Source organism: Zalophus californianus, chromosome 1 (genome assembly GCF_009762305.2).
Source record: "Zalophus californianus isolate mZalCal1 chromosome 1, mZalCal1.pri.v2, whole genome shotgun sequence".
Classification (NCBI taxonomy): Eukaryota; Metazoa; Chordata; class Mammalia; order Carnivora; family Otariidae; genus Zalophus; species Zalophus californianus.
In genome coordinates this window covers 19169804-19197037 of record NC_045595.1, presented here as the reverse complement: position 1 = coordinate 19197037, position 27234 = coordinate 19169804, and the positions used below count along the sequence as shown (strand labels likewise).

General features: G+C 59.3%; 2 protein-coding genes and 1 long non-coding RNA gene across 9 annotated transcripts; 1 reads left to right on the top strand and 2 right to left on the bottom strand.

The window, feature by feature from the left end:
* Positions 1-17021, bottom strand: SLC38A3 (solute carrier family 38 member 3). Of its 3 annotated transcripts, none has more exons than XM_027582207.2 (16): positions 16884-17021; positions 6617-6766; positions 6437-6518; positions 6147-6262; positions 5505-5578; positions 5329-5421; positions 5149-5230; positions 3697-3779; positions 3547-3605; positions 3174-3338; positions 3017-3096; positions 2633-2733; positions 2274-2398; positions 2045-2189; positions 1016-1119; positions 1-924 (listed from the first exon to the last, which is right to left on the bottom strand). In XM_027582207.2, the coding sequence occupies exons 2-16, from the start codon at positions 6715-6717 to the stop codon at positions 820-822; spliced, it is 1515 nt and encodes a 504-aa protein (XP_027438008.2). In that variant the 5' UTR covers positions 6718-6766; positions 16884-17021; the 3' UTR covers positions 1-819. The 3 variants fall into 3 exon arrangements, with proteins under 3 accessions (XP_027438008.2, XP_027438007.2, XP_027438006.2); XM_027582206.2 differs by having other exon boundaries at positions 16825-16968; XM_027582205.2 differs by lacking the exon at positions 16884-17021 and adding an exon at positions 14299-14363.
* On the bottom strand, positions 14562-27158 carry GNAT1 (G protein subunit alpha transducin 1). 5 transcript variants are annotated; one of them, XR_003517881.2, is made up of 10 exons: positions 24753-27158; positions 23518-23560; positions 23270-23411; positions 23011-23168; positions 22794-22922; positions 22401-22530; positions 21969-22122; positions 21649-21840; positions 16884-17021; positions 14562-14656 (listed from the first exon to the last, which is right to left on the bottom strand). XR_003517881.2 is itself a non-coding variant. In XM_027582211.2 (10 exons), the coding sequence occupies exons 1-8, from the start codon at positions 24856-24858 to the stop codon at positions 21650-21652; spliced, it is 1053 nt and encodes a 350-aa protein (XP_027438012.1). In that variant the 5' UTR covers positions 24859-27158; the 3' UTR covers positions 16973-17051; positions 21532-21577; position 21649. The 5 variants fall into 5 exon arrangements, 4 of the variants coding, with proteins under 4 accessions (XP_027438012.1, XP_027438011.1, XP_027438010.1 ...); XM_027582211.2 differs by lacking the exon at positions 14562-14656 and adding an exon at positions 21532-21577 and having other exon boundaries at positions 16973-17051; XM_027582210.2 differs by lacking the exons at positions 14562-14656; positions 16884-17021 and adding exons at positions 20021-21263; positions 21532-21577.
* On the top strand, positions 21155-22410 carry LOC113916225. Its single transcript, XR_003517882.1, has 3 exons — positions 21155-21283; positions 22022-22130; positions 22269-22410. It is a non-coding gene; the product is annotated as an uncharacterized LOC113916225 (long non-coding RNA).
* Positions 27159-27234: the final 76 nt, after the last annotated feature.

The window sequence follows — 27234 nt, the reverse complement described above, 5'->3', positions numbered from 1 at the left end:
GCTGGTCTTATGTATAATATTTATAAAAGGGGGCCCACCACCTCTCCACTCCTGCCCCAGACCAGTCCCTGGGGTCTTTGGCTCCCAGGGACAGAGACACTCCGGGCCCCAGCCTCTTTCTTCTCCCAGAAGTGGAATGTGAGCTATGGCCCAGGCTTGGGGTGTGGGGAGTCCCAGCCTCCCCAGGACTGGTGAAGAGACAGGGCAGGGGTCCCTTAGGGGTGCCCACACCAGCCCCACACTCAAAAGAACCTGCTGGTTCCAGGTATGGGGGGGGTGGTCTGCTTCTGGTGACGGGAATGGGAGAAGGAGACAAGAGTATCTAAGGGCCTGAGTCCAAGTGCCTGAAAGCGGCCTCAGGGACAGAAGTGGGAAGATGTGAGTGAGCTGAGGGAGATGAGTCCCCAGGGTGCAGACCGCCGCCCAGCAGCACGGTGGGGAGATGGCTGCAGGCCTGGGTTCCAGCTCTACGTGCCCTACAGGTGGTGTGACCTCAGGAGGCAGCTGCTGGGCCTCGTGTGCGCATCTGTGCAAAGGAGAACAGAGGCTTGGGTGGGGGCTGAGGCAAGAGGGAGGGAGCAAGTGTACAGCCCCACCCTGCTCTCAGCCCAGGCAGCCCCTGGAGCCTGGGAGCCCAGCAAGGGAGTGGCCCTAGGGCCTTGGTCTACAAAAACCTTCCACAGAGAGGATGTGAGGCAGGGCCAAATGCCATAGTGTTAACACATCTTTCTCCTCCCCCTTGGCTAGATGGGAGCAGGGGCTGAAGACTCTGGGCAGGGGTACGTGGATGAGTAGTCAGAACAGGATGGATGTCTCCTCCTAGTGGCTTCCTCCAAGCTGGCCAGTCCCTGACACCCAGTCAATGATGATGAAGCTCAAGCTCATGGTCATCAGCAAGAGGCCAAGCACAGCGAAACAAAGGGCCTGTGGGGTGAGGAGTCAGAGTCAGGAGTGCAGTCAGGGCAGCCCCCTCAGCCCCACACCACCAGGCCACCAACCTCCAGGACCCTCGCACCAAGATTTTGGGGGTAGACTTTGTAGGCTCCCTCTCGGTGGGTATGATGCGGAAGTAGAAGATGGCGGGGAAGATGAAGATGAGGCATGGGGCAGATGTGGCACCTGCAAAGAATGAGGCATGTCCACATACTGGCTAAAGTCTGCGGGTGGACCCTTTAGTGAGATCAAACATTCCTTGTTGGCGGGCTGTCTTCCTTGAGACTCCACTTGAGAGCTCTGCCTGATTCTGGAGAGCCCACCAGCCCCTCCCCTGGTTCTCTGTCTACCTGGATGGAAAGCTAGTGCTGTCAGCAGTCGAACAATGTCTAGCAAAGAGAAAAGGCAAGCCAAGAGACAGACACAAAGCCCTGAAGATATTGGGCTCCTAGATACAGCTATTCCTGAAGGCTTTTTCATTATTTGAGCCAATTCATTCCTTTCTGCTTAAATCACGTTTAAGTCAGATTTCAGCTATATAGAACCAAGAGTCTTGCCTATGATATCCATGACACTCAGTCCCCCAGGCCTGTGCATGCATTGGTCCTTGCAGACTTGGGTTGGGGAGTGAGTCTTCTGAGTTGGGTCACCCCAAAGATATCTCAGAATTGTCTGATCTTCTAGCTCAGAGGCCCAGCTGGGATGGGACAGTGGACAGAGTACCAAACCTATAGTCCCATTATCCTAGAGCTAAATCAAGGCCCCCCACTTACCAGCTGTATGGCACTGCTACTCCCCTAATCATGATAGACCTTAATTTTCTCATATGTGAAATGGGGACAAGACCCAGTGAGATCCTTTGTGGCGGTCCCTGGCACCTGGGTTCCACCCCATCACCCAGCAAGGGGAACTGTCTCTGGTTTTGAGCCCTCAAAAGGGATTAGAATAGCCTTAAGGACAAAATCTCAGACAGGAAGCCAAGCTGTGCACACATGGCCAGTAGCCACCACTTAAATGTAGGGTGTGATCTCAGGAATCTGCCAGGATCTGCAGATAGGAAATTCTCTGGGCCAATGCCCTGTCTCTATACACAGCCGGGCCAGACCCTTACCAATGACCCCGAAGATGCCCAGGATGTTGGGAGCGAAGATAACCAGCAGGTTGATGCAAGTGAGCAGGCCAATGGCAATGAGCGTGTGCCGCAACCAGTTGAACTCCTGGTTCTTAAACAGCATCTGCTGGATGGCACGTCGCACCTGGGGGGCAGGAGTGGGAAGAGTCACCAATCTGTCAGCTCCCTCTGTCCCACCCTGCCTTGGTCCACCTACCCACCGGCTCACCGGAAACAGAACGATTGGCACCGTGAGTGTGACTGCCGTCAGCACGGCCACACGCACACAGAGGATCAGCACGTCGAATGGGTCCACCCTGCTGTAGGTGTGCAGTAGCTCCGACTCTACCCCGTCTGCGGCAGGCAGGGAGGGCGGTCAGCACGTGGCCCGGGGAGGGGGGTGGGCTCTGAGCCTGGGTTGACCCTGACACTGTGCGGAGTGGCAACAGACTCACCTCCACAGCTGCAGGGCACAGTTAGGCGTCGCACACCTACTTAGCGCCTACAGTATGCAGGGTGCCATGGCCACCGGCCAGCCCCGTGCCCCCCAGCCTGGCCTCTGCCTCTGCCCCCATGGTCCAGCCATACCGTAGAAGGTGAGGTAGCCGAAGAGGGCAGCCAGGAAGTACATGACATACATGACGGAGATGGACAGGTTGGAGATGTGCTGCATCTTCCTCTTGGAGGGACTATGGTGAAGCAGGGGAGGGGACTGGTGCCAAGCTGGGCCACACCAGAGACCCCGCTGGGCCCTGGGGTCTCTCTGGCACCACACCCTCACCAATTGGCAGCTGAAGAAGTCTCCTTCTTGTCCCCAGTCGCCCCTCAGGGCAGCCACGGAGAGCTTTGATAAAGTGACTTGGCTCCCGTTCCTCCCCACCCCCACCCCCACCCCCTGTCCTGTCAGGACCACATTCATTCTCCCCAAACCAGCTTAAGGCGGCTGCCCCCCTCTCAACCACAGACACCTACTCCTTGAGCTCTGTATAGATGGGCAGCACCTCGGGATGGCAGACGAAGGCGAAGGCCATGATGGGGATGGTGTACGCCGTCTGGGGAGACACGGGGACCACGTCAGGGCAGCCCCACTCTCACGGGGCCCACCGCCCCCACCCTGGCCTGTCGGGACCTGTGAGTTGAGTGTGAAGTAGCTCGGGGTGCAGAGGGCTGTGGTCTCTGTCTCAATCTGCAGCTGTGCCTCCTCCTTGGTGACCTCCACGAGGCTGAAGTTGCCCGTGATGTTGGTGAAGTTGAGGGGCAGTGGGCAGGGCACGTGGAACTTTTTGTAGATGACCTGGGTGGGGGAAAGGATGAGAAGATCAGGGCCAGGCTAGATCTGCCCGGGAGTCACTATGACGCCACATCTAGATCAGGACCGAAGGGGCTGCCTTCTGACCCAGGCTTCCCAGAAAGGCCTGACCCCTCCCCCTGACAGAGGAGCCTGCCCCCCATCCCCTCCCCGGGGGGACCTGCCCTCCACTCCAGCGTGGAGGGTGACTCACTGCGATCAGGAAGAACACCATGCAGCTGAGAGAGAAGCCGCTGGAGTAACCCAGGTAGCCTGCAAAGTGCGGAGGGCCTATGAGACTGGGGTCCCCTCCCAGGCATCCCTCCAACACCCCCCTCCGCGGCTCTGGCCTTGCTACACTCACCAAGCTGCCGCATCAGTGCCAGAGGCAGAATGACGGTGACAGAAACTAGGATCACCAGATAGTTCCCGTTCATGTACCAGTCCCTGCAGGGACAGGAGTGGGGAGCCAACATCAGTCTACTCAGCCTTGGGGTGGGGGGCGTCTGCCTCCATACCTAATCGGTGCACCCGGGGTGCTACTGATGGCGTCTGCCATCCCGAGGTGCTGCCCATCTATACAGAGCTCAAGGAGTAGGTGTCTGTGGTTGAGAGGGGGGCAGCCGCCTTAAGCTGGTTTGGGGAGAATGAATGTGGTCCTGACAGGACAGGGGGTGGGGGTGGGGAGGAACGGGAGCCAAGTCACTTTATCAAAGCTCTCCGTGGCTGCCCTGAGGGGCGACTGGGGACAAGAAGGAGACTTCTTCAGCTGCCAAATGGTGAGGGTGTGGTGCCAGAGAGACCCCAAGAAAATACTTGTTCAGAGCTCTGAGTCTCTCTTTTCCCATCTGCAAAATGGACGTACTCTCAGCACTCTCCTGGGCGAGGTGAGGACTAAGGCGCCGGGCTCCTGCTTGGTGACCATTACAGGGATAGTTACTGCTCTTGTTTTTCTCAGGACACACAGGTCTGGGTCCAGCTTCCCCAGGGAGTGGCCCCCAGGGGCCCAGGGAGGCAGGGGGGTGAAAGAACCTGGCTCTGGGGGGTGGGACATTTTCTATGGGGGTATCAGAGACTTGCCAACGTCTGGTGCCCCTTGTGGTCCTTCCTGACATTTGTATCCTGCATCATTCTGCACCCCGCCACCACCAAGGGACAGGGGGCACAGAGAACGAAAGGAATAAGGAATGAGACCCCCCCTTCCCAGGGAAGCCTAAAGGCCAACTCCTTGGGAAAGGCCCCCAGGACCCGGTGGGGGGTCGGGGGAAGAATCCTGACTGCTTCTCTCCTCCCAGAGCTGCTCTCAACGTCACACCCTTCTGTTTGCCTGGGCTGTGTGGCCAAGGGCAGGGCCTGGCTGTCATCTCTGTCTCCACCCACCAAACATGGATGATGCCATTAGTGCTGGCTAAACTGATGGGCAACTGGGACACCATGGGCTTAATTTCTTGGTTGGGGGGGCTAACACCCAAGCCATGGTCAGGAATAGCAGGCGCTTAGAGCTAAGCCCAAGGCTCTCAGGCCCTTGCGTGTTCACAGGCTGGGTCCAGGCCCAGGTGGGGGCCCAGCTTCCTCGGCCTCACCGCACCCCTTACCCCCACTGGCCTTCCTGGGGGATTCCCCTAGGTGCTCCCTAAACGACTGTCGACTGAATGTTAGCTCGGCTGGCAGGTCTCTGCCCCTCCAGCTGCCGCTTGCAAGCACTGTCTCGTCTCTCCCACTAGCCCAGCCTGGGTTCCCGGGGCCAGCAGGGCACATGGAGGGGTAGACGAAGACCTCCCACCCTCACCCAGCCCCACCCCACCCTGGGGCTCACGAGGTTTGCTCCTCCAGGTTCAGGAAGGTCTGTATGACAAGGGGCAGCTCAGACTTGATGATGTACAGGTAGCTGGACATGGCTGGGGGGAGAGGGGTAGGCAGGCGCTGGGGTCAGCCAAGGCAGCCAACCCTCGGACTGCCCACCCACCCACCACCTGCCCGCGTCTGCCTGCCTCACCTCCAATATTCTGCAGTGTGATGGCCAAGGCCGCTGCCAGTTTCCCTGGGGTCCCAAAGGCACGGTAGCCCAGCTGCTCATAGGCACGGATGCCTGTGGGCACGAGGAGTCAGAACAGTCAGGGGTGCTGTCCCCGGTCCAGCCCTCCCTTGCTCCAGGTTGGGTTGAAGGCTCACCCACGATCCCTGAGGACTTGAGTAGCAGGTGGATGGAGTAGCTGGAGAGCAGGGCGACGGCCGTCAGCAGGAACCTGAGGAAGATGGTTGAAAGGAAGCCACCTGGGGCTTCCCTGGGTGGCAGGGGCGAGGAGCTCTGGGAGGCCTGGGTGTGTGGGTCTGTGACCCAGGTGTCTGGACCCCCAACAGGTGTGGATGCAAGTTCAACAGGCCCCAGCAGTGGTGAACACCACCCATTTGACGCAGGGTGAGCCGCAACCCAGAAGGGGCCTCTGAGCACCACCTCCTTGCATTCTTGGAACAAACATGCTTTCCATTTGGGCTGCAGGGCAGAGTTCCCAGGTAAAGGACACGTGTGCCCGCACAAGGCCTGGCCGCAGGGGCTCACTCATCATGTGTAAAGGTGGTAGAAGGTTAGACTCGGGTCTGTTAGGCTTGTCCTGTGTCGTAATCTCCCCGCTTTGCTGGGAAATGAGGGATATTTGTCCACCCATGGCGGGTTTTTTTTTTAGCCATGGTTTGGGTTAAGCCCACCCACTGCAGCCTGGGTCTTGGGATGGGAAACCGGCGGGTCCTGGGAGGTCATGACCTGGTGGCCTGTTTAGGGCTCCTGTCTCTGGAGGGTTCGCTGAGAGGACTTACAGAAAAAGGATGATGCCCGTGTTGGCCATGGCATAGGCGAGGCCCAGGATACCGCTGCCCATGATGGCATTGCTGAGGTTGAACACTGACATCCCAAATGAGGTCTTCCCCTCGAACTGCAGGCACCAGAGTGAGATTGGAGTTGGGGGGGGGGGTGTTCAGCAAAGCATGGAGGGCCTCCCAGCATTCCCCCTCACTGTCCCTTAGCCTCCCATTGCTGCCCCACAGCACTTCATTACTGCACGCAAGCTCCCAGCGGTGTCCCGAACCCCCAGTGCACCCCGGCTCACGTCAGTGAAGTGCGGCTCCTTGCTGGGGCTTTTCTGTAGGAAGCCCTCGCCCTCAACACAGCTCCGTCTGGGGCCCTCGACCCTGCAGGCACAGGCCAGAGCAGGCAGCTCACCTCCCGCCCTTGCTCGGCACCCTGCCCTGCCCTGAGCCGTGCGTGGCTGGGCCTCTCCTCTGCTCACCTCGGGTTGCCTGCCACGGGGGTGGTGACTGGGAGTAGCCCCTCCGAGTGTTTGCCGTTGGGCACCAGCTCCACCATTTCCGTCTGCAGAGGTGCTTCCATGGTCAGGGGCCACCACCCGGATCACTAGCTCTCACACCAACACAGAAGTCTGCAGAGCAATGGGTCCCTCTGGTTATCCCCGCTCCCGGGACCCATGGCCCAGCCTCCCACCGGAAGTCTATAGCTGTATCACACCTCCCAGAAGGTCACTCAGGACTTACGTGCTTATGCGGCTGTGCCTGCTGCCTCCCTGGGCCCTGCTTTTGGGGGAGTAGAGCTCAGATACCTGAGTTCTCCGGGACATCCTGAGGGGACACCTTGGCCAGTACACAGCACTCCCTGCCTCCCCCACAACACACACACATATCAGCCCAGGCAAGCCCGTGGGGGCCTCAGTTTCTTCATCTGTGCAGTGAGGATCAGCTGGATGACCTGAGTTCAGAGCCCAGTGGTGCCTGGAGCCTAGGATGCTGAGTCCCAGGCATCCAGACTCCACTCTGCGGGTAGGCCCTGGACCGACACCCCCTCCCTGACATTAATACCGGGAGACGGTTTCCTGTGCCGGCCCTGTGTGCCAGGGGCCTCCTAGCCAACCTAGAATGGCACTGCCCGACGGCTGGAGGCCTCGGGAGAGGGTGAGGGCTGTGGGCCCCGTTCCCAGCCGCCCGGCGGGCACTGCTGGCAGCCAGAACAAAGGGCCTTCTGTGGTCTGAGAGCTGGCGCTGGGAACGGCAGGCGCAAAGGCTACCCACCACCACCACCACCCCCCCCCCCCGGAGCCAGGAGGCCTGAGGCTGTGCTGGGTGGCTGGACACCTGGGCCCTGCCTGCCTGGCTGCAAAGGGCCTTCAGGGGGCCTTCCAGGAAATGAGTGTCCCAGGGCCGAGCTCTCTGGGCCACACAGGCGTCACCCTCCACACAGCCCTGGCCTCAGGGCCATGTTCTCCTTCAAGACTCTCCTCCTAGGGAATACCCCCACCCCTTAGGTGGCCACTCTCCAGGAGCGGACCCTTTGAGCAGATTCCCCATTTCCCAGAACCCCAGGCCAGGAACTCAGGGCCTGAGGCAGCTGTGTAGGGGCCTGGGCCACTGGATCCATGCTCCCTTCCCTGCCCTCGGGGCATGGCCCTGGTGGGCCTCTAAGGAGCCAGTTCCCCTCCTTGCCCCCCACCACCCCTGGCCTCTGCTACACACCCCACTGGCCCCTCTCCCATCACGGGCTGGGAGCCACCCACCCCATGCCCAGAAGGTACCTGGGCACAGTGCCCCAGGATCTATAAGGACGTCCTGAAGGCTACATAGGCCAGCAGGAGAGCTAAGACCCGAGTGGAGACGAAGGAGGGGGCAGCACCGTCATGAAGGTCCCCCAGAGCCTAGTCTTTTTTTTTTTTTTAAGGCTTTATTTTTAAGTAATCGCTACACCTGACGTGGGCCTCAAACTCACAACCCCAAGATCAAGAGTTGCCTGCTCTACTCACTGAGCCAGCAAGGCGCTCCTACCAGAGTCTCGTCTTGATGCCATAGTACCCCCTCTGCTTGGGAACTCTGAATCCTGCCCTGAATGCCCCATCCCCCTCTGGATCCTGACAGTCTCAGGTCTGCTTAGAACCTAGAGCACCAGGGGTCTTAGCACTCGGGGCTATGCGTGGAGACAGGAAGCTGGGTTCGGGCCTCAGGCCCCAGTGTCCTGGAGGCAGCCCACCATTGCCCCAGACAGCCCTAGGCCAGAGTTCAGATCCCGGGGACCCACACTTGGCACCCTTGGACTCCCTCAATCTGCCTCTCCTTTTTCTGATGCTGGCATCTGAACCCGTCTCGCCTCCAGCCCTGCCCCTCAGGACTATGACAATATGACCATCTCCTCTTATGCTCTCCTTCCCTGGATGAGAGCCCCCGAACTCAGCCTCTCTTCATGCCCCTTCCCTAAGCCTCACCATCAGCACCTCTCCAAGGGTCCCAGTTGGGTGTGGAGATGCCAGCATCTTATCTCCAGAGTCACTCCCTGGTGCCCCCTGGCTCTCAGCTAGGGTTGCCCTTTTCGGGCCTCCCACCCTGGGCAGGCTGGGACAGGCCCTCAGAGTGTGCTGAGTTGGCAGCTTGGACAAAGCACCCTTCTCTGCCTTAATATGCTTCCCTAGCAGCCAGGCACTACCTCCAGGGAGACCACAGCCCATGGCATGGTCATGGCCAAAGTGCCAGAGTTCCTGTCTCCAGGTTCCCCAACCCCGCAGCAGGACTTAGGCCTAGACCTTCATGTCCTGTCTATTACCCACAGCCAGGCACTGCTGGGTCTTGGCCTGACTTGAGATCGCAGAGAGGACATGGAATCTCCTTCCTTAAGTGGCTTCCAGTCTGGAAGGGACAAAATCCCCAAACATATCCCCCATGCACAGCAGCTGAATGTGAGCCACATAGTGCTGGGACTCAAAAAAGGGGAGACAGAGGCATCAAGGAAGGCTTCCTAGAGGAGGAGGTGATGGAGCCAGTTCTGAAATCTCAGGAGGAGTCCCAAAAGTGTGGAATGGGAAAGAGTCCCTGAAGCAGAGGGCACAGCGTGGGCAAAGGCTTTAAGGTGTGGTATAAGGCAGACTGAAGAAGGTTCCACGGCCACAGACAAACCCAACAAAGCCTTGAAGGCCAGGTCAACGGGTCTGTACTTTAGTGTAGGGCAGGACTAAGGGCTGAGAAGCCAGGGTGGAGATGAGTGGCCCCCAGCCATTCCCTGAGGCTGGCAGCCCATTTCTGACATCTGCCATCCCTCAGGCCTATCGCCTAGCAGGCTCCTTTGTATCAAGGAGTCAGGGTAGACTCAGGGATAGCCTCTGCCTAACACAAGCTGCCAGCCGATTCTGACCCACTGTTGGGAAAGCCCAGAGTGGACATTCTGAGTCTGAGTCCTGGCCTGGCCCTGCCTCACTGTGTAATCATGGGCAGAGCATTCCCGACTCAGGACCTCAGTGTCCTCCTGCCCTCCAGGGGTCCCATGAGGTTTGGCAAAGCTGGGGACAGAGTGAGAAGCCTCCTCGAGGCCTTTGTCCCAGACCATGCCATGGGCTCCCAGAGAGGGGTCAGGCTCCAGGGTGGAAAGATCACTGCAGCCTTAGGCAGATCATCAGAATGGCACCTGTCATGGGTGCAGCATGGACTTGGGCAGGAGATTGATGGCCTAGGCCACTGCCCTGGGGCCTGTTGGCTCTGCTGGGAGATAAGGGCCAGGAGAGGCCAGGAACCACGGGGATAGTGCGGCAGGTAACGCTCGCCCACGCAGGCATCACAGAGTGAGAATTTGTCAGGCACACCTCGACAGGTGTTGAGTTTGGCTAATTAAAGATTTTGAGGCCCAGGAATCCAGGCCACTGCTTGCATCAGCTGCTGTGGGACACATACCTCTCTGTCCCACAGTGGAGGTCCTTGGAGCCACCAGGGACTTGAGCCCTGCTTTCTTCCCCCAATGCTCAGGGACATCAGTGGGTCTGCAGTAGTGGGCTAGCTAGCTACAGGGAGGCTGTCCTTCCCTCAGTCCTGCAGCCACATAAGCTTAGTGGAGGCACAGACCCCATAGAACTTGCTGCTGCAGCCCCCAGGTTTTCTGGTGCATGAGCAATCCTAACCTCAGCCCAGATCTCAGGGCAGAGGCAGCTGGCCTGGCCTGCAGGTCCACTGTGGTCATTCCCGGAGGCTCAGGGATGAGGGTTGCCCCCAGTTCCAGCTCAGCCATCCTTATTCCCCTCCTCGGCAGAGACAAGGGGCCCCTCCTATCCCGGCACCCCTTTGCCCATCTGCTTCTCCAGGCTTCAGATGGAGAACACCATCCTAGGACAAGCTATCAGTCAACAAGGAAACTGGATTGAATGGACCTGTCTGAATTATATGTTCTCAAGGCACGGCCCCAGGGATTGGTGGGGAGATGATTGCTGAAGTCAGGGGACTAGACATAGGGCATGCGGGAGGGTGTTCTGAACATGGGAGAGTGCTATAGCCTTATACACCCCTAGCCCCTCTTCCAGGCCCACGACTCCAGATTTTGACCTCAGTAGACCCAGGCCCCTGTCCACTACTCCTTCATTGTCCACAATAGTGGGTAAGTAGCCAGTGCCTGGTCAACACCGGGCTGGTACTGAGGCGGGTGGTGTGCAAGAGGGGGCACATCCAGAGAAAGGAAGATGGCCCAGAGCACTGATGTGTCAGCAACGCCAATCCCTCCTAGTCTAGCTCCCTGGCCCTGGTGTCTGGGGACAGTGCTTCTGTGTTCTGGGCATCCGGAAGTGTCTAGGAGGATCTGAGGGGCCCAGCTGGGGCCGGAAGTTGGACTTTCCTGTGACAGGGTACATTTTCTAGACACCCAACAGATGCGTAGAGTTGGGCCTAACCTGAGACACCTAGGCCTCCCCTCCCACCCAGGCCAGGACCCTCCTTGCTCCCCCAGGGGAAGCTGTAGCTGGAACCTCTTGGCTCAAGACTGGGCCAGAGCCAGCAACAGCCCCCTCCCCCCACTGCCAGCCTGCTGAGAGGGACGTGCAGCCCGAGGCCCAGCTGAGGCAAAGGACAGGACATCACGTGCCTGTGGCCCCCCAGGGGCAGGGGAGACCCCGAGCCAGCCAGCCCATCCTCCTCCCTCCTGACTGAGAATCCCCTGGAGGCGGCCAAATATTTGGACAGCCGGACTTCTGGCCCCAAGGAAAGCTGGAGCAGGGGCCTGGGGCAGCTCAGGACTCACTGGAGACCCTGGTGTGGGTGGCTAGAGGCAAGGTCGGCCTGGAGGAGAGGCACCATCCAATGTCAGGCAGAAGCAGAGAGGCAGAGGGAGGGAAGAGAGAGACAGGGAAAGAAGGACAGAAAGCACATACATGCAGTACGTGTGTCCACGCATACTGATCCAGACAGACAGACAGACAGGCACAGGGAGAAAGAGAAATGCAGATGGGTATAGAGGTACACAAACAGAAAAATGCACACACAGAGAGAGGTGGACAGACATTCAGACAGGGAGACCGAGAGGGAGAGACAACCAAGGAGGTGAGATGGCCAACCAGCCAGAGATAGCCAAGTGGAGAGAGACAGAGAAACAGGGAGACAGTCAGTGAAAGACAGAGAGAACCCCAGAAGGAATGAGAAGGGGAGAGGGAGCCAGAGGCCCAGGTGAGTAGGCAGCAGGCCCAGTGAGCACCACAGGGATGGCCAGGTGGAACCCTGCAAGACCCTGCAAGAAGGCTGCCACAGCATTTGCGGGTTCCTACAAGGGCAGGTTAGGCCCCTATTAGCTGGGGGCAGGGACATCCAGGCGGTGGGACTGAGCAGGTGCATGGCCAGTCCCAGCTGGAAAGACTGCTCCCCAGTCCAGCGCTTGTCTACCCGCACAATGGAAAAGATACACAGAAGTGACGGTCAATTGAAGTGACCCCCATTCTCAGCAGCCACGCACGTGTGCAGACGTGCCGGCCGAGAGGCTGTGTACAGGACGTGGCCCGCAGAGCGGAAATTCAAAACCAAGCCACCCCAGGCCGCTGACCGGAAAGCCCCTCCTGCCCCAGCAGCTGGTCCTTCCCTTTGGCCCCCAGAAGCCCCGCCTGGTCCTCTAGAGTGCCCCCCCCCACATCTGTCTTCCTATTCAGAGTCAAAGGCCAGTCGTCCACCCACCAGACTGAAGGTGCGCAGGGCACACGGTAGGTGCTCAGTACGTGTTGTTAAGTGAATAGAATGGGTTCAAGGCCCTTGGCAAGCCCCCAGCCCATCTCAGCCCAGCTCTAAGTGGCCCCTGACCCCTGGCCATGTCTGCACTAGACCGTGTGCCTGCAGGGCTCCTATCTTACTACAGCATAGGCTGCACACCCCACCGCAGATTTCTGCACACACAGATACCAAAACCGTACCTCCCTTGCAGTCAACTACTCCCCTAAAACATGCTTTCCCCTCTGAATGAGTGTTTGTCTCCACACCCAGCCTGGACTTTCAGGGTGCACTCAGTTCAGCTCAAAAACCTTCCCTGGCCCTACCCAGAGACCTCGAACCACCCCAGGGGTCTTGTTGTGCCTCCGTTTCTCGATTTACCCAAGGCTCCAAGGCCACTTGCTAGGTCAGCAGGCAGCAGGACAGGAGCAATCTGTCGTGGTCTGGTCACCTGGAGCCCTGGACTGGGGGGGTGTGTGTGTGGAGGGGGGCGTAGTGATGTGGGCCAAAAGAACCAGTACTGAAGAAAGGATGGTTTGAGAAGCCAGTGAAGACATGGGCTCAATGAGCCCAGGCAGAGTGGTTTTGAGACATACACCCACACCCTCCCCAGAGAACTGGCCCCCTGTCTCCAGCCCCCAAGGGGTCAGAGATTCTCGTTTGTGATTCCAGTCACTCCAGCCCTCTTGGATATGTGCCAGGCCTGGCCTCACCCACCCCTGATTCCTCCCACCTCTGGTGCTTCCTGCAGGAAGACTTCCAAGGTTGTGCAGAACCAACCCCTCTCAAAATGGAACTGTCCCCAGATCTCTCCAGCTTTCTATGCTCCAGACTGAGAAGCTCTGAGGCATTTTCTTCCTTTCTAGAAGGAACTGACCTCCCATGCCAGACTGCGGACTGAAGAGGAAGGGGTGGAAGGTCCAAAGGCTTCTCCCAGGGAACAGAACAGTGGCCCAAGGCCGTCATGGAAGGAAAGACAGGACCGGGGGCTGAAGGAAAGATGGGCCTGGGTCGAGGTGTCCCCCAGGGTGCAAGGTGCAAGGACCTTTGACTTAGTCCCTCTCAGACTTGTCCTAGAGCCTGTACCTGAGCTCAGGGCTCAGGTCACTGCGGGGGAGAGGGCGGATTCCCACAGGCCCCGCCCCTGGCCTCCCCCTCCCCGGGTGTAAACAAACGCACGCATTCGCTGTGGCCAATCGAAGGGGCCAATGGAGCGGGGGCGGGCTCCTGCAAACCCAGTCCTGGTCCTTTCCCTCTGCCCTACGCGCGGCGCCCGCTCTCACACCCCCACCGGGCAATGAGGCGGCAAGGAGCGCGCACAGAGCCCCGCCCTCGGGCCAAAGAGCCACACGCGCCCTGTGCCCGCCGTGCCCGCTGGCCCGGCTGCAAATGGCACGAGCTGCGGGACCAACGTGTGCCCCGCGGCCCCTCAGGCAGCCTGGCCCGATCTGCCCTCAAGCCCCTGCCCAACGCGGCCGGGATAAATATACCCAGACTCCTGGCGTGCCAGCCGGGCAGATTTGCCTGTCAGGCGCCCGTCGGGGCAGCGCTCCAGGGCCCGCTCCCGGCCCCTCTTGGGCCCCCCTCCGGGACCCTCTCCAGCTAGTCCCCGCGCGTCCTGCCTCGGGAAGCCCCTCGCGCACCGCCCCGAGCCCGGACAAGGCGTCCTGCGGCCCCAGCCCCGAGTGCGGCTGACCTGCTGTCCCGCCGGGCCCTGCCGACAGGCCCCGAGGCGACGAGGTGCCTCTCCCGGGTTACCAGCTCCATCTCGGAGCTGAGTCCTGCCTGGCGGGTCCCCGGACCCGAGCCCAGATCGCGCGGGGTTCTGGCTCGCTGGAGGCTGGGGGTGGGGGGGCCCTGCCCGGGGCAGGGCGGGCGAGGGGAGCTGCCTGGAGCCCGGCTACGGACGGGAGGGTGCACAGTAGGGCTCTGCCCGCCCGGTGCCCTGGGCTGGGGTCGGCGCCCCCAGCGGTACCTGGCCCGGCGGGTGGGGGACGCACGGAGCTCCGCTCTGGCTGGCGCTGTCCGCTCTGCTCCCGGCTGAGCGCAGCGGCGGGGGATGAAGGGCGCCCGGCCCCGCCCCCGGCCCGCCCCCGGCCCGCCAATCCCAGGCGGCGGGCGGGAGGAGGGGCTGGTCTGGGGAGAGGCGGAGGGCCCCCCCCTCCCCCGCCCGCCTGCAGCAAAGTGGCAGCCCGAGCGCCAAAGAGCCCCTAGGTGGGGGAGCAGTTGCTCCAGGAGGGGCTCAGTTGAGTCCTGGGGGAGGAACGCTTCAGTCCAGAGCAGATTGTCTCCGAGTGCCCCCTTAGCCTCTGAAATGCTCTGCGCTCACTTCCCTGGAAGCCAGAAGAGAACGGAGGAATGCTTAACTTCGGTGAAGGGTGCTCTCAGTGGGGAACTTTCAGATATCAGTCAGACACAAAATGTCTTTTCTGCCTGCCTCACCCTTCCCAAGCAGAGGTGGGATAGCGGTGAGGACGGGGCCGGGCGGGGCGGGGCGGGGCGGGGCGGGGGGGCGTGGGAAGCGGGGAGGCTAACTGCATCAATTCTTCTGTCTTCACCCCAGGTATTCAGAAGAGATTGAGGCTGGGACACACAGGGGCAGGGCCAGTGAGACAGGAGGGGAGCATGGCTGGGCTTGTGCTGAGCCTCGCTGGGCTCTCCCTGGCCATGTCCCCCATTTCCTTATTTCTAAGGAGTAAGAGACAGCTGTGTCTGACCATGGGAAGTGGGGACCAGGACTTAGTGGGGGGGAGGGGTTTTAGGCTGTCCTGTTCTTGGCTGGGGGGCTCCTATCCCACCCCTACCTGCCTCCCACCCAAGGCCTTGGTGCTCAGAGGTGGGTGGTCGGTGTTAAGTCCCCCCAGGCCTAGCCAGCAGGGAGCTGGGAAAGGCCTTGACCTTGGGGGTGAGCTGGGGGGGTTCCCAGAACAGCTGTGTCCCTTGCTTCTCAGCCACTGGCTCTGATCCGATTAATTCCATGGCCTCTGCTGTTCCTAGCCAAGCTGGATGTCTCTGTGTCATGTCTGCCCCCCCTCCTGGTATCAGGGGAATGCCCTCAGAGGACAGGTCTAGCCTTTCCCCTGCCCTGGGCTGGGAGTCAGGACTCCTGGATTCTCTTCCTACTGACTCACCAGAGCCAAGCCCTAGCCTATCTCAGTTTCCCCTTGTGTCACAGGGAAAAGGCCCTGTCCTCTCCCCTGGCCTGAGGGGAGTGGATGAAGGGGAAGATGTGAGCCGAGGGAGGAGACTCAGCTTTGGCTGGGAGTGCCAGGGAGCTGGGAGGGCTAAAGAGAAAGGCACTGTGATGGTGGCAATCCCTCAAACCACCCAACCTCCTGCCCTGCTAATGGCTGAAAAATAGAAAGGGACTGGCTTTCCCTCCTGATCTGGGGCTAGCGTAATCCCCAGATCAGAGCTTACCTTGGTCATGAGGGACCCTAAGTCTCTCACCCTCCAAAGGGGCTTGAAGACTGCCCACCGGGTAGTCAGTAGGAGAGGTACTGACCAGGGTCCACCCCCCGCCACCTCCCGGCTACATATATCCTGGATGCTCACTGAAGCCATTTGCAAAGGGCTGAGGGCTCCCACTGGCAGTCCCTGAGGGGCCAGGCCTGGCATCAACCCAGCATGTGGGTATTGGGGTCCTCAATCCTGACTGGAGGGAGCTGGGCTGGGCTGCTGTGGGTGGCCTGAGGCAGCATGATGTGGGGTCCCTGGGCCAGACCAGTTGTGGCCAGGAGGGGGAGGGGCTGCTTGTTTGTTGATGCTAGGTCTGGGCCCCAGCCAGGGCAAACACAACCCGGAGGCCTTTCCCCGCCACCTGCCGAATCTCCCAGCGCAGCCTGTGGCGGCAGGACAGGGGGCAGTCGGGATGGGACTCAGAGCTGCCGGGCGCCTTCTCCCCGGGGACCGGAGGGAATGTCCATCCATGTAACACAGTGGGGGGGGGCAGCCACCTGGTGTGGAGGGGAGGGGGCTTTATCTCAGCTCTCAGCACAGACCCCACCAGTACTCCCCCATCTGCAGAAACTGAGACACAGGCCCAAGGGGCTGCCAGACACGTGAAACAGAACTTAGGGTCCCAGCATCGCTCAGACTCTCCTTCCAGGGTCCTGGCAGCCCTTTGCTCTCCTCCTCCCTCTTCAATCATGTCCTCTCAGTCTCCAGCTAGGGGCCCCCTCTCACCACGTCACCACCTCCCCTGGCATGTCATCCACACGGTGCCCCAACACCCTTCTCCGACAGTGAGACCCCATCTTCACCTCCAGCCCAGTCCGTCCCCAGAGCCCAGCATCTGCACACACTGACGCCTCAGATACTCTGTGGGGCCCTGCCTCACCCTCAGCCAGCCTCCCTGACATCCTCTCAACCTGCTTCTTCTCCCAGTTGGCGCCCCCCCCACCCTACCTGGCTGGCCACACATGTTGCCGTTGTTCTCAGAACACACCAGCCCCTTCCCCTCCCTGGCCTTCTTTCCCCCTGGTTGCCCACCCTGTCCCACCTCCTCAGCAGGCTCCTACTTGTCCCTCAACACCCGCATAGAAGATGACCTCTGAATACCCTGGCCGGCTCTTCCGGTACTTCGTGTGGGCCACTCTTGCCATCCCGCCACACAGCCTCAGTGTCTCCAGGTGCTCCCTCTGGGTCGTCCAGGTGGGAAAGCTCCTGCCAGTTTGGAGGCCGAGAATCCGGAAAAGCCTGATGGAGAAGCAACCTGTGGGCTTGGCTCTGCCGAGGGGAAGAAAGGCACGTGCCAGGTTGGGGAAGAGAAAGGGCATTTGGATAGAGGAGACAGCCCGGCTACAGGAAGCGTGAGTATGAGTGTGGGATTAGCACCTGTAGGGGGAAGGCTGTGTACGGGGTGGGCAGGACACTTGGCCTGGAGTCATGTGGGGGGTTTTAAGGCCTCATAGGAGAGGAGGGTTCTCACCTCCACGCCCCAGCGTTGAGGACCCACACCCATAGCTCCTGATTGTGCTCTGCCCAGTTTGGTGTCTGGGAGGCTCCTCTTCAGGGACAAGCAGGGCTTTCGTTGGTATAATACAGGGTGTGAAACCCTGTGAGGGACCCATAGGCAGACATTCCTGTCTAGCCCTCCCCCTGCCTGGGTCCTCAGAGCTGATGACCTCTTGGCTGAGGCCTGCTCCCACAGTTCTGGCATGCCCTCCCTTTCTCCCCTGAGATCTGGCCCCCGGCTTCTCTGGCCACTGAAGCGGCTTAATGAGCCCAGGTCACATGGGCTGTGCTCCTGCCTGTGGGGAGGGCCCAAGCCCCTAGTGGCTACCCGACCGGGCCCTGACGTCAGCGGCATTAACCGTCCACCAGGCTTGTCTAATCTCTGGTCAGTGGCTGGGCCAGGTTAGTCCCGCCAGAGCCAGAGCTGAAGGCTGTGAGGGCCCTCGGGGGCACCTTGAGGTTGCAGGTCGGGCAGGGATGGTGGTGATTGGAGGTGCCCACAGTAAATGACCCCTACCTACAAGCTAGGGTGTGGCCACTGTGCTGACTCTGGGCCGGTTCTGATCCTCTGCCCTCAACTGTGAATCAGGCATTGATCCTGCTCCTTAGGGTATAATTACACTGGTGCGGTGAGTAGGGCCGAGGAGGCTCTGAGCTGGGAGACTCAGCACCACCTCCCACCCCCGCCCCAACCCCATCATACTTGTGGCCATAGGCAGGGCAACTTGGGGCCAGGCCCTGGCCCCAGCCCATGGGATCCAGGAATACCAGTCCGGAATCCCCGACCCTGGGGTCAGAACTGTGTGTGGAGGGGACTCCCTGGAGGGTGGGGTCCAGCCCCTGCCTGGTGTTTGGGCTTCTCTCTGCCCCTGGCCCAGGAAGGCTGGAGAGCTCATTACTTTTCTCCCAAGACAAGGTGACTATGTGGAAGACCCCATTAGCACACCTCTCCTTACAGCTTCCTCCCTTCCAAGCCTACCACTTCCAGCTCCTCAAAGCCTCTTGTCTTCCGCCTTGCCTCTCCCTACTGAATCCTGAGGTTACTCCCCTCACTCCAATAAACTGCTCAATCAGAGGGTCCTTAGTGGAGATGAGCAGCCCAGCTCAGCCAGGCCCAAGACCACCCAGTGAGGATCCTGAACCACTGGCCCAAGCCCCATCTTCCCCTCAGGAACTCTGAGCAGCACCAGGGTGGCTGAGTTCCCTAACCCATCCAGGGTCCCTCTACCACCACCCTGTGCTCAGGCCTGGGCACCCTCACTCCCCCCTCTTCAGCTCACTTCAGGCTCACAGCTCTGCCCTCTACTTGGACACTGAAAATGCTGCCCACGTGTTGCCTTCTGCCCGGTCCCGGGTATCTGTCTGCCTCCTGGGCATCTCCCCCAGGTGGCCACAGGTCTGGAAAGCTTAGTCTACTCAACACTCCTGCAGTCCCAGCTTGGTGGGGGCATCATATGCACTTGGTCAATAGTACAGATCCAGACCCCTGTGGCTGAGCCCCATCAGCAGATCCTGGCCCCATGGGGTAATGGGGACATAAGTCTCTTCTCATGGATTCCCCAGCCCTGCTTTTCTCTTCCCCCATACCCTCTCACACTGGCCTCCAGGAAAAAATGTGTGCCCCTACATACCTGTTTTCATGGAAAATTTTAATGATTACTTTTTTCCAGAAACAGAGTTGTAAAATATTATTGATGATTTTATTTCCATTAAAGCCAGGAAAATAAGATTATAAATTGTTTCACATATAGATAAAATAGCTAAGCTTAAAATAATGTTGAGTTTTACTCAACATTACTACTTCTAAATTTTTTTCAACTAATTTAATATTCTATAAAAAATTTACCATTAAAATACATAAAAACATATATAGGAGTGGACAGTTTCCTTTTGCTTCAAGCTCCAATATATAGCTCAGCAGAGTTCTCTTGGATCTTGTCTTTATTTAAAATTTTGATATTTTGCTCATCATGGGTTTTTTGCAGTGATTTTCTTTCTTTCTTTCTTTCTTTCTTCTTTCTTTCTTTCTTTCTTTCTTTCTTTTTTTTCTTTCTTTTTTCTTTTTTTCTTTCTTTCTCTTTTCTGAGTAGGTTCCACACCTAATATGGGGCTTAAACTCACAACCCTGAGATCAAGAGTCACATGTTCTACCGACTGAACCAGCCAGATGCCCCTGCAGTAATTTTGAATTTAAAAATTCTGAATTACTGAACTTTTTGGCACCACCTTAAATTTTGCACCCCAGGTGAGTGCCTCTTTTGCTTCACCCTAATCCCAGCCCTGCTATTAGGTCCTAGCTTGAAGGGCTTCCAAGACCCATCATCTTCTGGAGGAAGCCCTGGCGCTCAGGCTGGCACATGGCACCTGCCCATTGTCTCCCCACCCCATGTCCCTTTTGCCTGTTCTTGCCCTACTGAACTATTATGGCCCACAAGCCCATGTTTCTGGGCCTTATACACCCTCCTCTCCCTGACAGAATAAGCTTCTACCTCAGAACTCCCTCTTGATCCAAGATTATCCCTGTGAACGTTTCCCACGGCTCCTTTCCCCTTAAAGCCCTCTTGAGAGGCACAGGTTGGTCCCATGTCCCCAGGAGCGCTCCTGCCATGCCAGGCCAGGTGCTTCTCTCTGGAAGGGCCCATTTTCCCATTTATGTCCAGCCCAGCACTGGGCATTTAATAAATGCCCATGACTCGTGATAATGAACGCCTTTCCCTTCCCACAAGAAAGGACAGCTGGGGCCTGATGCAAAGGTTTATTGCTGAGTCTGTGCATCTACCCGAGGGGAGTGCAGCCTGTCATCTGGCCTTGAGAGATGGAGGCCCCTGTCCTCGACTTAGCACAGGTCTTGGCTCACAGGCATCAGCAAGGACTCAGGGCCTGATGAGGAGCTGGGAGCAGGGATACAGGGAGATGAACCTCTGTCCCTGACAAAATTCGGACATGGCCCTCAGTTTTTCCTGCCAGGGAATGGGCCTGAATGGAAAGGGTTCGAGAAGTTGCTGGCAGGGACAAGAGGGTTACGTGGGTTTGCTTGTGACCCCACCTGAGGTAGACCACTCTGGGCCCAACCTGGGCCTCAGTCATTTCCCAAATGCTCTGCCTGGGGCTGATCGATGGAGCTGGACTCTGCCCCCAGCCACCCCTCAGGACAGTTTGACCATTGGTCACCGCTGGTGTCAACAGTACCCTCCCTCAACAGACCATCCCCTTGGCCGGCTGGCCTGGAGCACTGTGGGTGGGTGGGGGTGAGGTAGGACATGGATCTGGTGTCCAAGGACGGAGGGGGCAGAGCCTGTGGGGGAAGGGGACCGGGGGTTACTCTGAGCCTGCTGTGTGGGGAAGGGTCCAGCTTGAATCTCTTCCTGACACCCAGGAGCTCCCAGGTGTGCCCCCCACTCACTAATTCATCCATGCAGGAGCCACACGGGCCAGAGTGGCTTGGACTTTGGACCCCTGAAGCTACTGAGAGGGACAGTCACTGGCCACTGGGTAGACAGGTGTCAGGCTTGTCACATGGAGGTGGTAAGGCTGGAATGGGCTGATGGTAAGCCTTGGAGGAGGGATCTCTGCCTGCTCCCCCGCTCTTCATGAAACTGGGAGGGAGGGCTGTTTGCTGAGCCCAGACCCACCAGGTGAGTCATGGGCCCGCTGGGGAGAGAGACCTGCAGGAGATTGGTCAGTGGGGCACTGCTGAGTCACTGCGAGCTCTAACCATCCCAGGTCCTGCCTGTTCCTAGCTGGGGCGGGCTGGGGTGGGTCCTGGAGGCCAGCGCAGCCAGGCCGTGAAGGGCAGCAGTGGGGCTGGGCACACTGGGCTCTGGGAGACACGGGGGAGTGTCGGGGCCTCAAGGCTAGTGGGGCTCAGAGTTTTGGGTGTGTGGCTGGTGGGGCCACAGGCTGGGGCTCAGGAGTTCTGGGGGGCTGATAGGCTCCTGTGGGCTAGGGCTACAGGGCGTCAGGGACACGCATGAGTTCAGGCACCTGTGAACAGAAAAAAGGAAGTGAGTCAACATCCCTGAGCTCCAAAATAATTGGCTTTAGGCTGAGAAGCACTGTGGAGGTGGGCTTGTAAACAGCGACACCAGAGGGATTAGGGCGGGGTCAGAAGAGACTAGGTGGGTGGGACTTGTGCACCCAGATTGCAGGGTGGTGGTGGGCCGTGGGACGGAGCCTGAGGGGCCAGGGTGGGGCCTGGGAATTGGGGGCCAGCACCAGGTCATGGAATGGGTCTGGAGAGCTGGGGCAGCACCTGATATCCTGCGGTGGGGTCTGCTGCAGTGAGGTGGGGTGGAGAGCTGGGGATGGAGAGTGAGGTATGAGACCAAGGGGCAAAACAGGAGAGCATCCCAGCCCGCGAGGAGCCTACCTCAAAAGAGTCCGCAGTCTTTGAGGTTCTCCTTGATGATGATGTCTGTGACGGCGTCGAAGACAAATTTGACGTTCTGCGTGTCGGTAGCACAAGTCATATGGGAATAGATCTCCTTCACGTCGCGTCGCATGTTGAGCTCGAGGAACTGCACCTTGATGTAGTTGCCCGCGTCCTCGTATGTGTTGGGCCCTGGCAGGGGGAGGGGGTGCTCTCACTAGGCATCCCCACTCCTTCAAGCGGCGGGAGAAGCGCAGGCCCAGATTACGGGGTTGGGGCGCCGCCTGGCGGCCAGGCTGCGGGGGGGGGGCGGTTCTCACCGTCGTAATCCGGGAAGCAGATGCTGAGATGCGCCTTTTTGATCTTCTCGGAGAAAACGTCCTTCTTGTTGAGGAAGAGCACAATGGACGTCGTGGCGAAGTAGCGGTGGTTGCAGATGCTGTTGAACAGGTGCAGGCTCTCGTGCATGCGGTTCTGAGGAGGTCAGAAGCTGTCGGGCACCGGGTGGGGGGGCACGGGGAGCCGTCCCTGCGCGGTCGCGGCCCACAGGCTCCAGGGCACCCGGGGCCATCCCACTCGGACAGCTCCAAGTCAGCTTCCCCCACTGCCCCTCCCCTCAGCGTGGCCGCTGGCTGTCTTGTGTCCTCATTCGGACTGTTCTGGAACGAATGTCCGCTCTCAGACGCTCCCCGCTCCCGCAGTACTGTCTCCAGCTTTCCCCTGAAACACTCCAGGCCCTGCTTGGCACCCACCACTTCGTCGTCCTCCACCAGCACCATGTCGTAGGCGCTCAGCGCCGCGATGAAGATGATGCAGGTCACACCCTCGAAGCAATGGATCCACTTCTTGCGCTCTGAGCGCTGCCCGCCCACATCGAACATCCTGCGGAGCAGTTGGGGCCTGAACCCGCGCTTGGAGCCCCCAGGACGCGCCCACAGGCATCCCCTTGCCTCTTAATGCTGGGGGGCACTCAGATGGGACTGGCATGTGGAGGGGCCGGAACTTTCTGCGGGCGGGGTATCAGAGGAGGGGCAGTGTCTCCTTGGGATGGGGCCTCCGGGACGCGATGGGGCCTCGGGGTGCTGCACTCGCAGCCGGACCCCCAGAGCGAGGGCAAGGGCGAGGGCAAGGGCGCGGGGCCGTACCGGAAGTGGAGGTCCTTGAAGGAGAACTGCGTCTCAATGATGCCTGTGGTCTTGACACGCGAGCGCAGCACATCCTGCTCAGTGGGCACGTAGCCCGGGGTGACCAGGCGCTCCAGGTCCGAGAGGTAGCTGCGGGAGACCGCGGGGTGTGGGTGGGTGCGGTGGAGGGGTGTGGTAGGACCCCGCCCGCACCCCCGCGCCCCGCCTGCGCTCTCACTAGCCGGCGGAGTCGTTGAGCTGGTACTCAGAGGCGCGTTCGAAACAGGCCTGGATACCCGAGTCCTTCCACAGCCTCTGGATGATGTCCGACATCTCCTTGGGCATCGTGCCCTCTTCGATGGTGTCCGCCATGTGCATCAGCTTCCGGGCGTCGTCCTGAGGGCAAGGGTGGGGATTGTTGATGGTGACCGTGGACTTGAGACCAGTCTCGCGCCTCGAGTCCCCGGAGGCCCTGCTCAGCCAGTCTCCCTGCACACCTGGCGGGCAGAGTCTCCATACTGGATGTTGAGCGTGGTCATGGCGCGCACGATGGCGAGGATGGACTGCAGTGTGTTGCCGTAGATGATGGCAATGAACTCGAGGCACTCTTCCAACGAGTACCCATCCTGGTGGATAATCCTGCGGCCGGGGTGAGCCGGGTCAGAGCCAAGTGGACTGGTGGGGAAGGACAGGCCCCGTGCTCGCGCCCACCCTCAGGGACCTCAGAAAAGGCAAGGGCACTCACTTCATCTGCTTGACAATGGTGCTCTTCCCGGACTCACCCGCACCTGGAAGGGAAGCCCCGCCTCAGAGCTGCTCTGGCCGCACCTCCCCACAATCTCCCCACCCACCCCCCACCCCGCAACCGGGCGCGGAAGATGGGAACCCGCAGACTCAAGGCAGGTACAAGTCCAACCCCCAGTTCCACCTGTTTCCCCCACCCCCCACCCCAAAGCAAGGTCCTGACACCCTGGAGGAAACACGTCTGTAAATGCCAGGAGTGACAGAAGGGGGCTGACGAGGGCAATCAACGACCTCAACTGTGTGGGGGAGCCTCCAAGACCCCTTGTATTTGCATTCTTGATTATTCTGAAACCAAAATAAAGGAACCTGGAGCGCCACATTGTGGAGGGTTCTGGTACTGCACGCAGAGGATTATTTGACCGGGTCAACCCTTGCTTTTCAGGGGTTGTAGGGAGGGGAGTGTCTCCAAGAGGCTCAGAGGGAATTAGCGCCTTTGAATGGGGGAGAAGACAGAGCTCACAGTCCCTATGAGCCTGCTCTCTCCAGGGCTTTGGGCACAGTTAATGGGATTTCTGGCTTAGCCTCTGTCTCCCTGGGGTGCTCTGGCTTGGTCCCTCTGCCCACATCCAGATGCCTGATTGGATCCTGGAGAGCCTGGGGTGGAACTCGCCTGCCCGCTCAAAATAGCTCCTTCTTCCACTTGTGGGGAGGTAGTGGTCCAGAAGCACTGTGTCAGCCCCACCTCTCCTCACCACCCATGGGACCATGGACTTGGCTTTATCCATTCTCCACTGGGCCTTAGTAGCTCTAAAGAGGAACACCCTCTTTAGGTCTGCCAACAACAAAGCTCTGGAATCTAAGGGCCGTTGTCTGTGGATCTGGACAGTCCTTGAGGGTGCCCACTCCCAGGAGGACGGTTACCTTCTTCTTCCAAGGAAGCAGCCCTATTGTAGGGCTCCCAAGGAAGCCCTTGGTTTCTGACCCCTGCCCAGCAGGGCTTCTCCAGAGGGGAAGGTGCCTGAGTCAGGGCCCTCTGGAGAGGGGTTCCATGGGATACCCAGCCTTGGGGAGTCAGGGTATCGCCTATCAGGGCCAGGGCTCCCAGTCAGTTCCCTGCACTGTCTTAGGGTCATTCTGCTTCCCAAGTCACCCCTGTTTCACAGAAGGGCTACCTGCCTGCCCCCACCCCTGGCCTCTGACCTGGTGGCAGTGGCCCCCCTGGACCCACACCCATACCCAGAAGCAGCAGTTTCACAGTTCGAGCATCCTTCTCAGCATCTTCTTTTAGCTTCTTTTCCAGCTCTCTTGAGTGCTTCTCCTCAGCGCTGGCCCCAGCCCCCATGGTCCCAGCAGCAGGTGAACAGGGTGGTTAGTTGGCTCTTCTAGATGGAGGGGATCCCCAGAGCCGGGCTCGGGCCGGCCTCAGGTCTCCCAACACCCTTCTGACTCCGGGACTGGCAATCAACTGGCTTTCCCCAGACCTGTGCAGGCCCGGGTGATGCTGCTTAGTGGGATTTGGGGGCCAGGGGTTCCCAAGAGCCAATGAGAGACAAGGACAGGTGAATCCAGCTCAGCCCCCAGCCCTTCTAATCAGGCTGGCATGGCCCCAATCCCTCAGCTGCTGACTTTGCACCCCTCTCTACGAGCCCCAACCCTCTAGGAGAGACCGTGGAGACAGTCCAGCCCCTGCGCCGGAGCAGGGAGACATGTTCCGTAGGGTCCAGGCTTAGAAGGGGGAGAATAGGACCCTGAGCCCCTAGGGTGGGGGCAGGGAGGTGGGGCTGGTAGCAGGGCATAGAGGGAGAGCCAAGCGTGGAGCACCTGCCCATGTCCAGCACTGGACCCAGCACTGCTCCTTATTTTGTAAGCTCACATGGGCCCTGGTGGATGCGCACCCACGTCATCAGCCCCATTCTACTGATAAGGAAGGAGAGGCTCAGAGGGTCACACAGAAGGAAGTGGTTGAGAAGGGCTGGGTGACTCTGGACCAGGGTTCTATGCTCTGCAGAGTCAAGAAGGAAGGGAGGACATTGCATTTGCCCTGTACCGAGGGCTGGGATCTGACCTGGGCAGGGCCTCTACATACCTCCACGACTCCAGCAGACGGGGGGGGGGGCACTGCATGTCTGCTGTGTGTGCCTGGGTGTGTGTGTGTCTATCCTTTGCTGGCAACAAACCAAACAATGACATGACACGTTTGTTCATGTGTACACTTGCATGTGCACCCGTGCCTTGGGAGCACGTGTGCACGTGTCGACACGCTTTTGTTCCTTCTCTTCCTCATGTGCACACGTGCACCTGGGTATTTGTGTATGGATGTAAAAACACGCACACATGAGCCGGTGTGTGTGATAGCGTGCACGAGCCTGTGGTTTTCGCCTGTGCGTGTGTACACTTATGCATGTGCATGCCTGTATGTGTGCTCACTTGCGTGTGCACGCCTGTATGTGTGCACACTTGCGCGTGCCTGTGCCTATGTGTACACGTGTGCCTGAGCGCAACAAGGTCTCTGACATGCCGAGATGGCCAGGCTCTTCCAGAGCATATTTTGCAGGCCTGTCGTCAGATGGGGAAAATGAGTCCCAAGGCAGGTGCTCCCAGGGGCATGGAGGAGAGACTCACTTCCTGTCCCTCTCCTGATCTGTTCCCTGTGGGTGTCGGAGACCTGCTTAAGGGCATGTAGGGCATGCCTGCCTCAGCTGAGGGGGTCTAGGGTCTGCGTATAGGTTCAGACGGAACAAGGAGTACTGCTGGGTGGAAGTCGTTCAATTAAGCCTAAAGTTCCCAGGCTCTGGAGATTTTTCACCACCTATAGGAAGACCCAAACCCCGGGCTCCCAAGGCTCCCTCCAGAGACCCTGAGCCTTCTGGCTGGACTCCTCCTGGAAATCTGGCTGCCTTGTAGTACTCAACTCTGTTGCAGACCCAAGAGACCACGAGGGGGTGCCAGGGCCTCAGATCCTGAGTAGTGGAGACTGTCCCCAAGCCTGTGGGAAATGGATACTGGCTCCTACCAGAGGCTGGTGGCTTCACATCTACCCTGCTGGGTGGGCAGGTGGGGTCTGTCCAGAAACAACAGATTATCTGTGCCACTTTCAGCTTCCAGGTTCCATCCATCCTCCACCCCCCACGTTGTGAGTCGACCCTGGGGGTGGGGGTGGCTCTGCAGCCCCTAGGGATTTGGGGCATTGCAGGAGCCCAGGTTTGTTACACCAAGGCAAATCTGGTTTCTGCTTATTGGGTTTACTTAGAGTGGGGCCATCCACTGTCTCCCAGTCCCCCTCTGGCTCCCCTTGCCCACCAGATATGGCCATAAGCCCGGCTGGACCCATAGGCCTCCCCAGCTCTTAGCTTCCTCTGCCAGGGCTTGACTCATTAAATTTGGATCAGAGCCCCCAGCCCCACTTTCTCCTGTCCAGCAGCACCCCACCTGCCCTGGCCTTCCCCACCCGTGGACATTTGCTCATGCCAGTTCCTCTGCTGAGATCCGGCTGGAAGGAAGCAGGAAGGTTGGGAATTTTGTCAGTTTTCAGGGTGGGGGCAGCCAGACTGTGAGGGCTGTAGCCCTGTCTTGCCGATAATGAGTCCTTAGCGCCTGGCACAGAGCCCACTGCAAAGCCAGGTGAGAAACCAACGATCAAATCTGTGAGTGAATGGAAGCGGAGCTTGCAAGAGAGGTGTGGGAATGAAGGTCAGGCCACATAAAGGGGGGCAGGAAG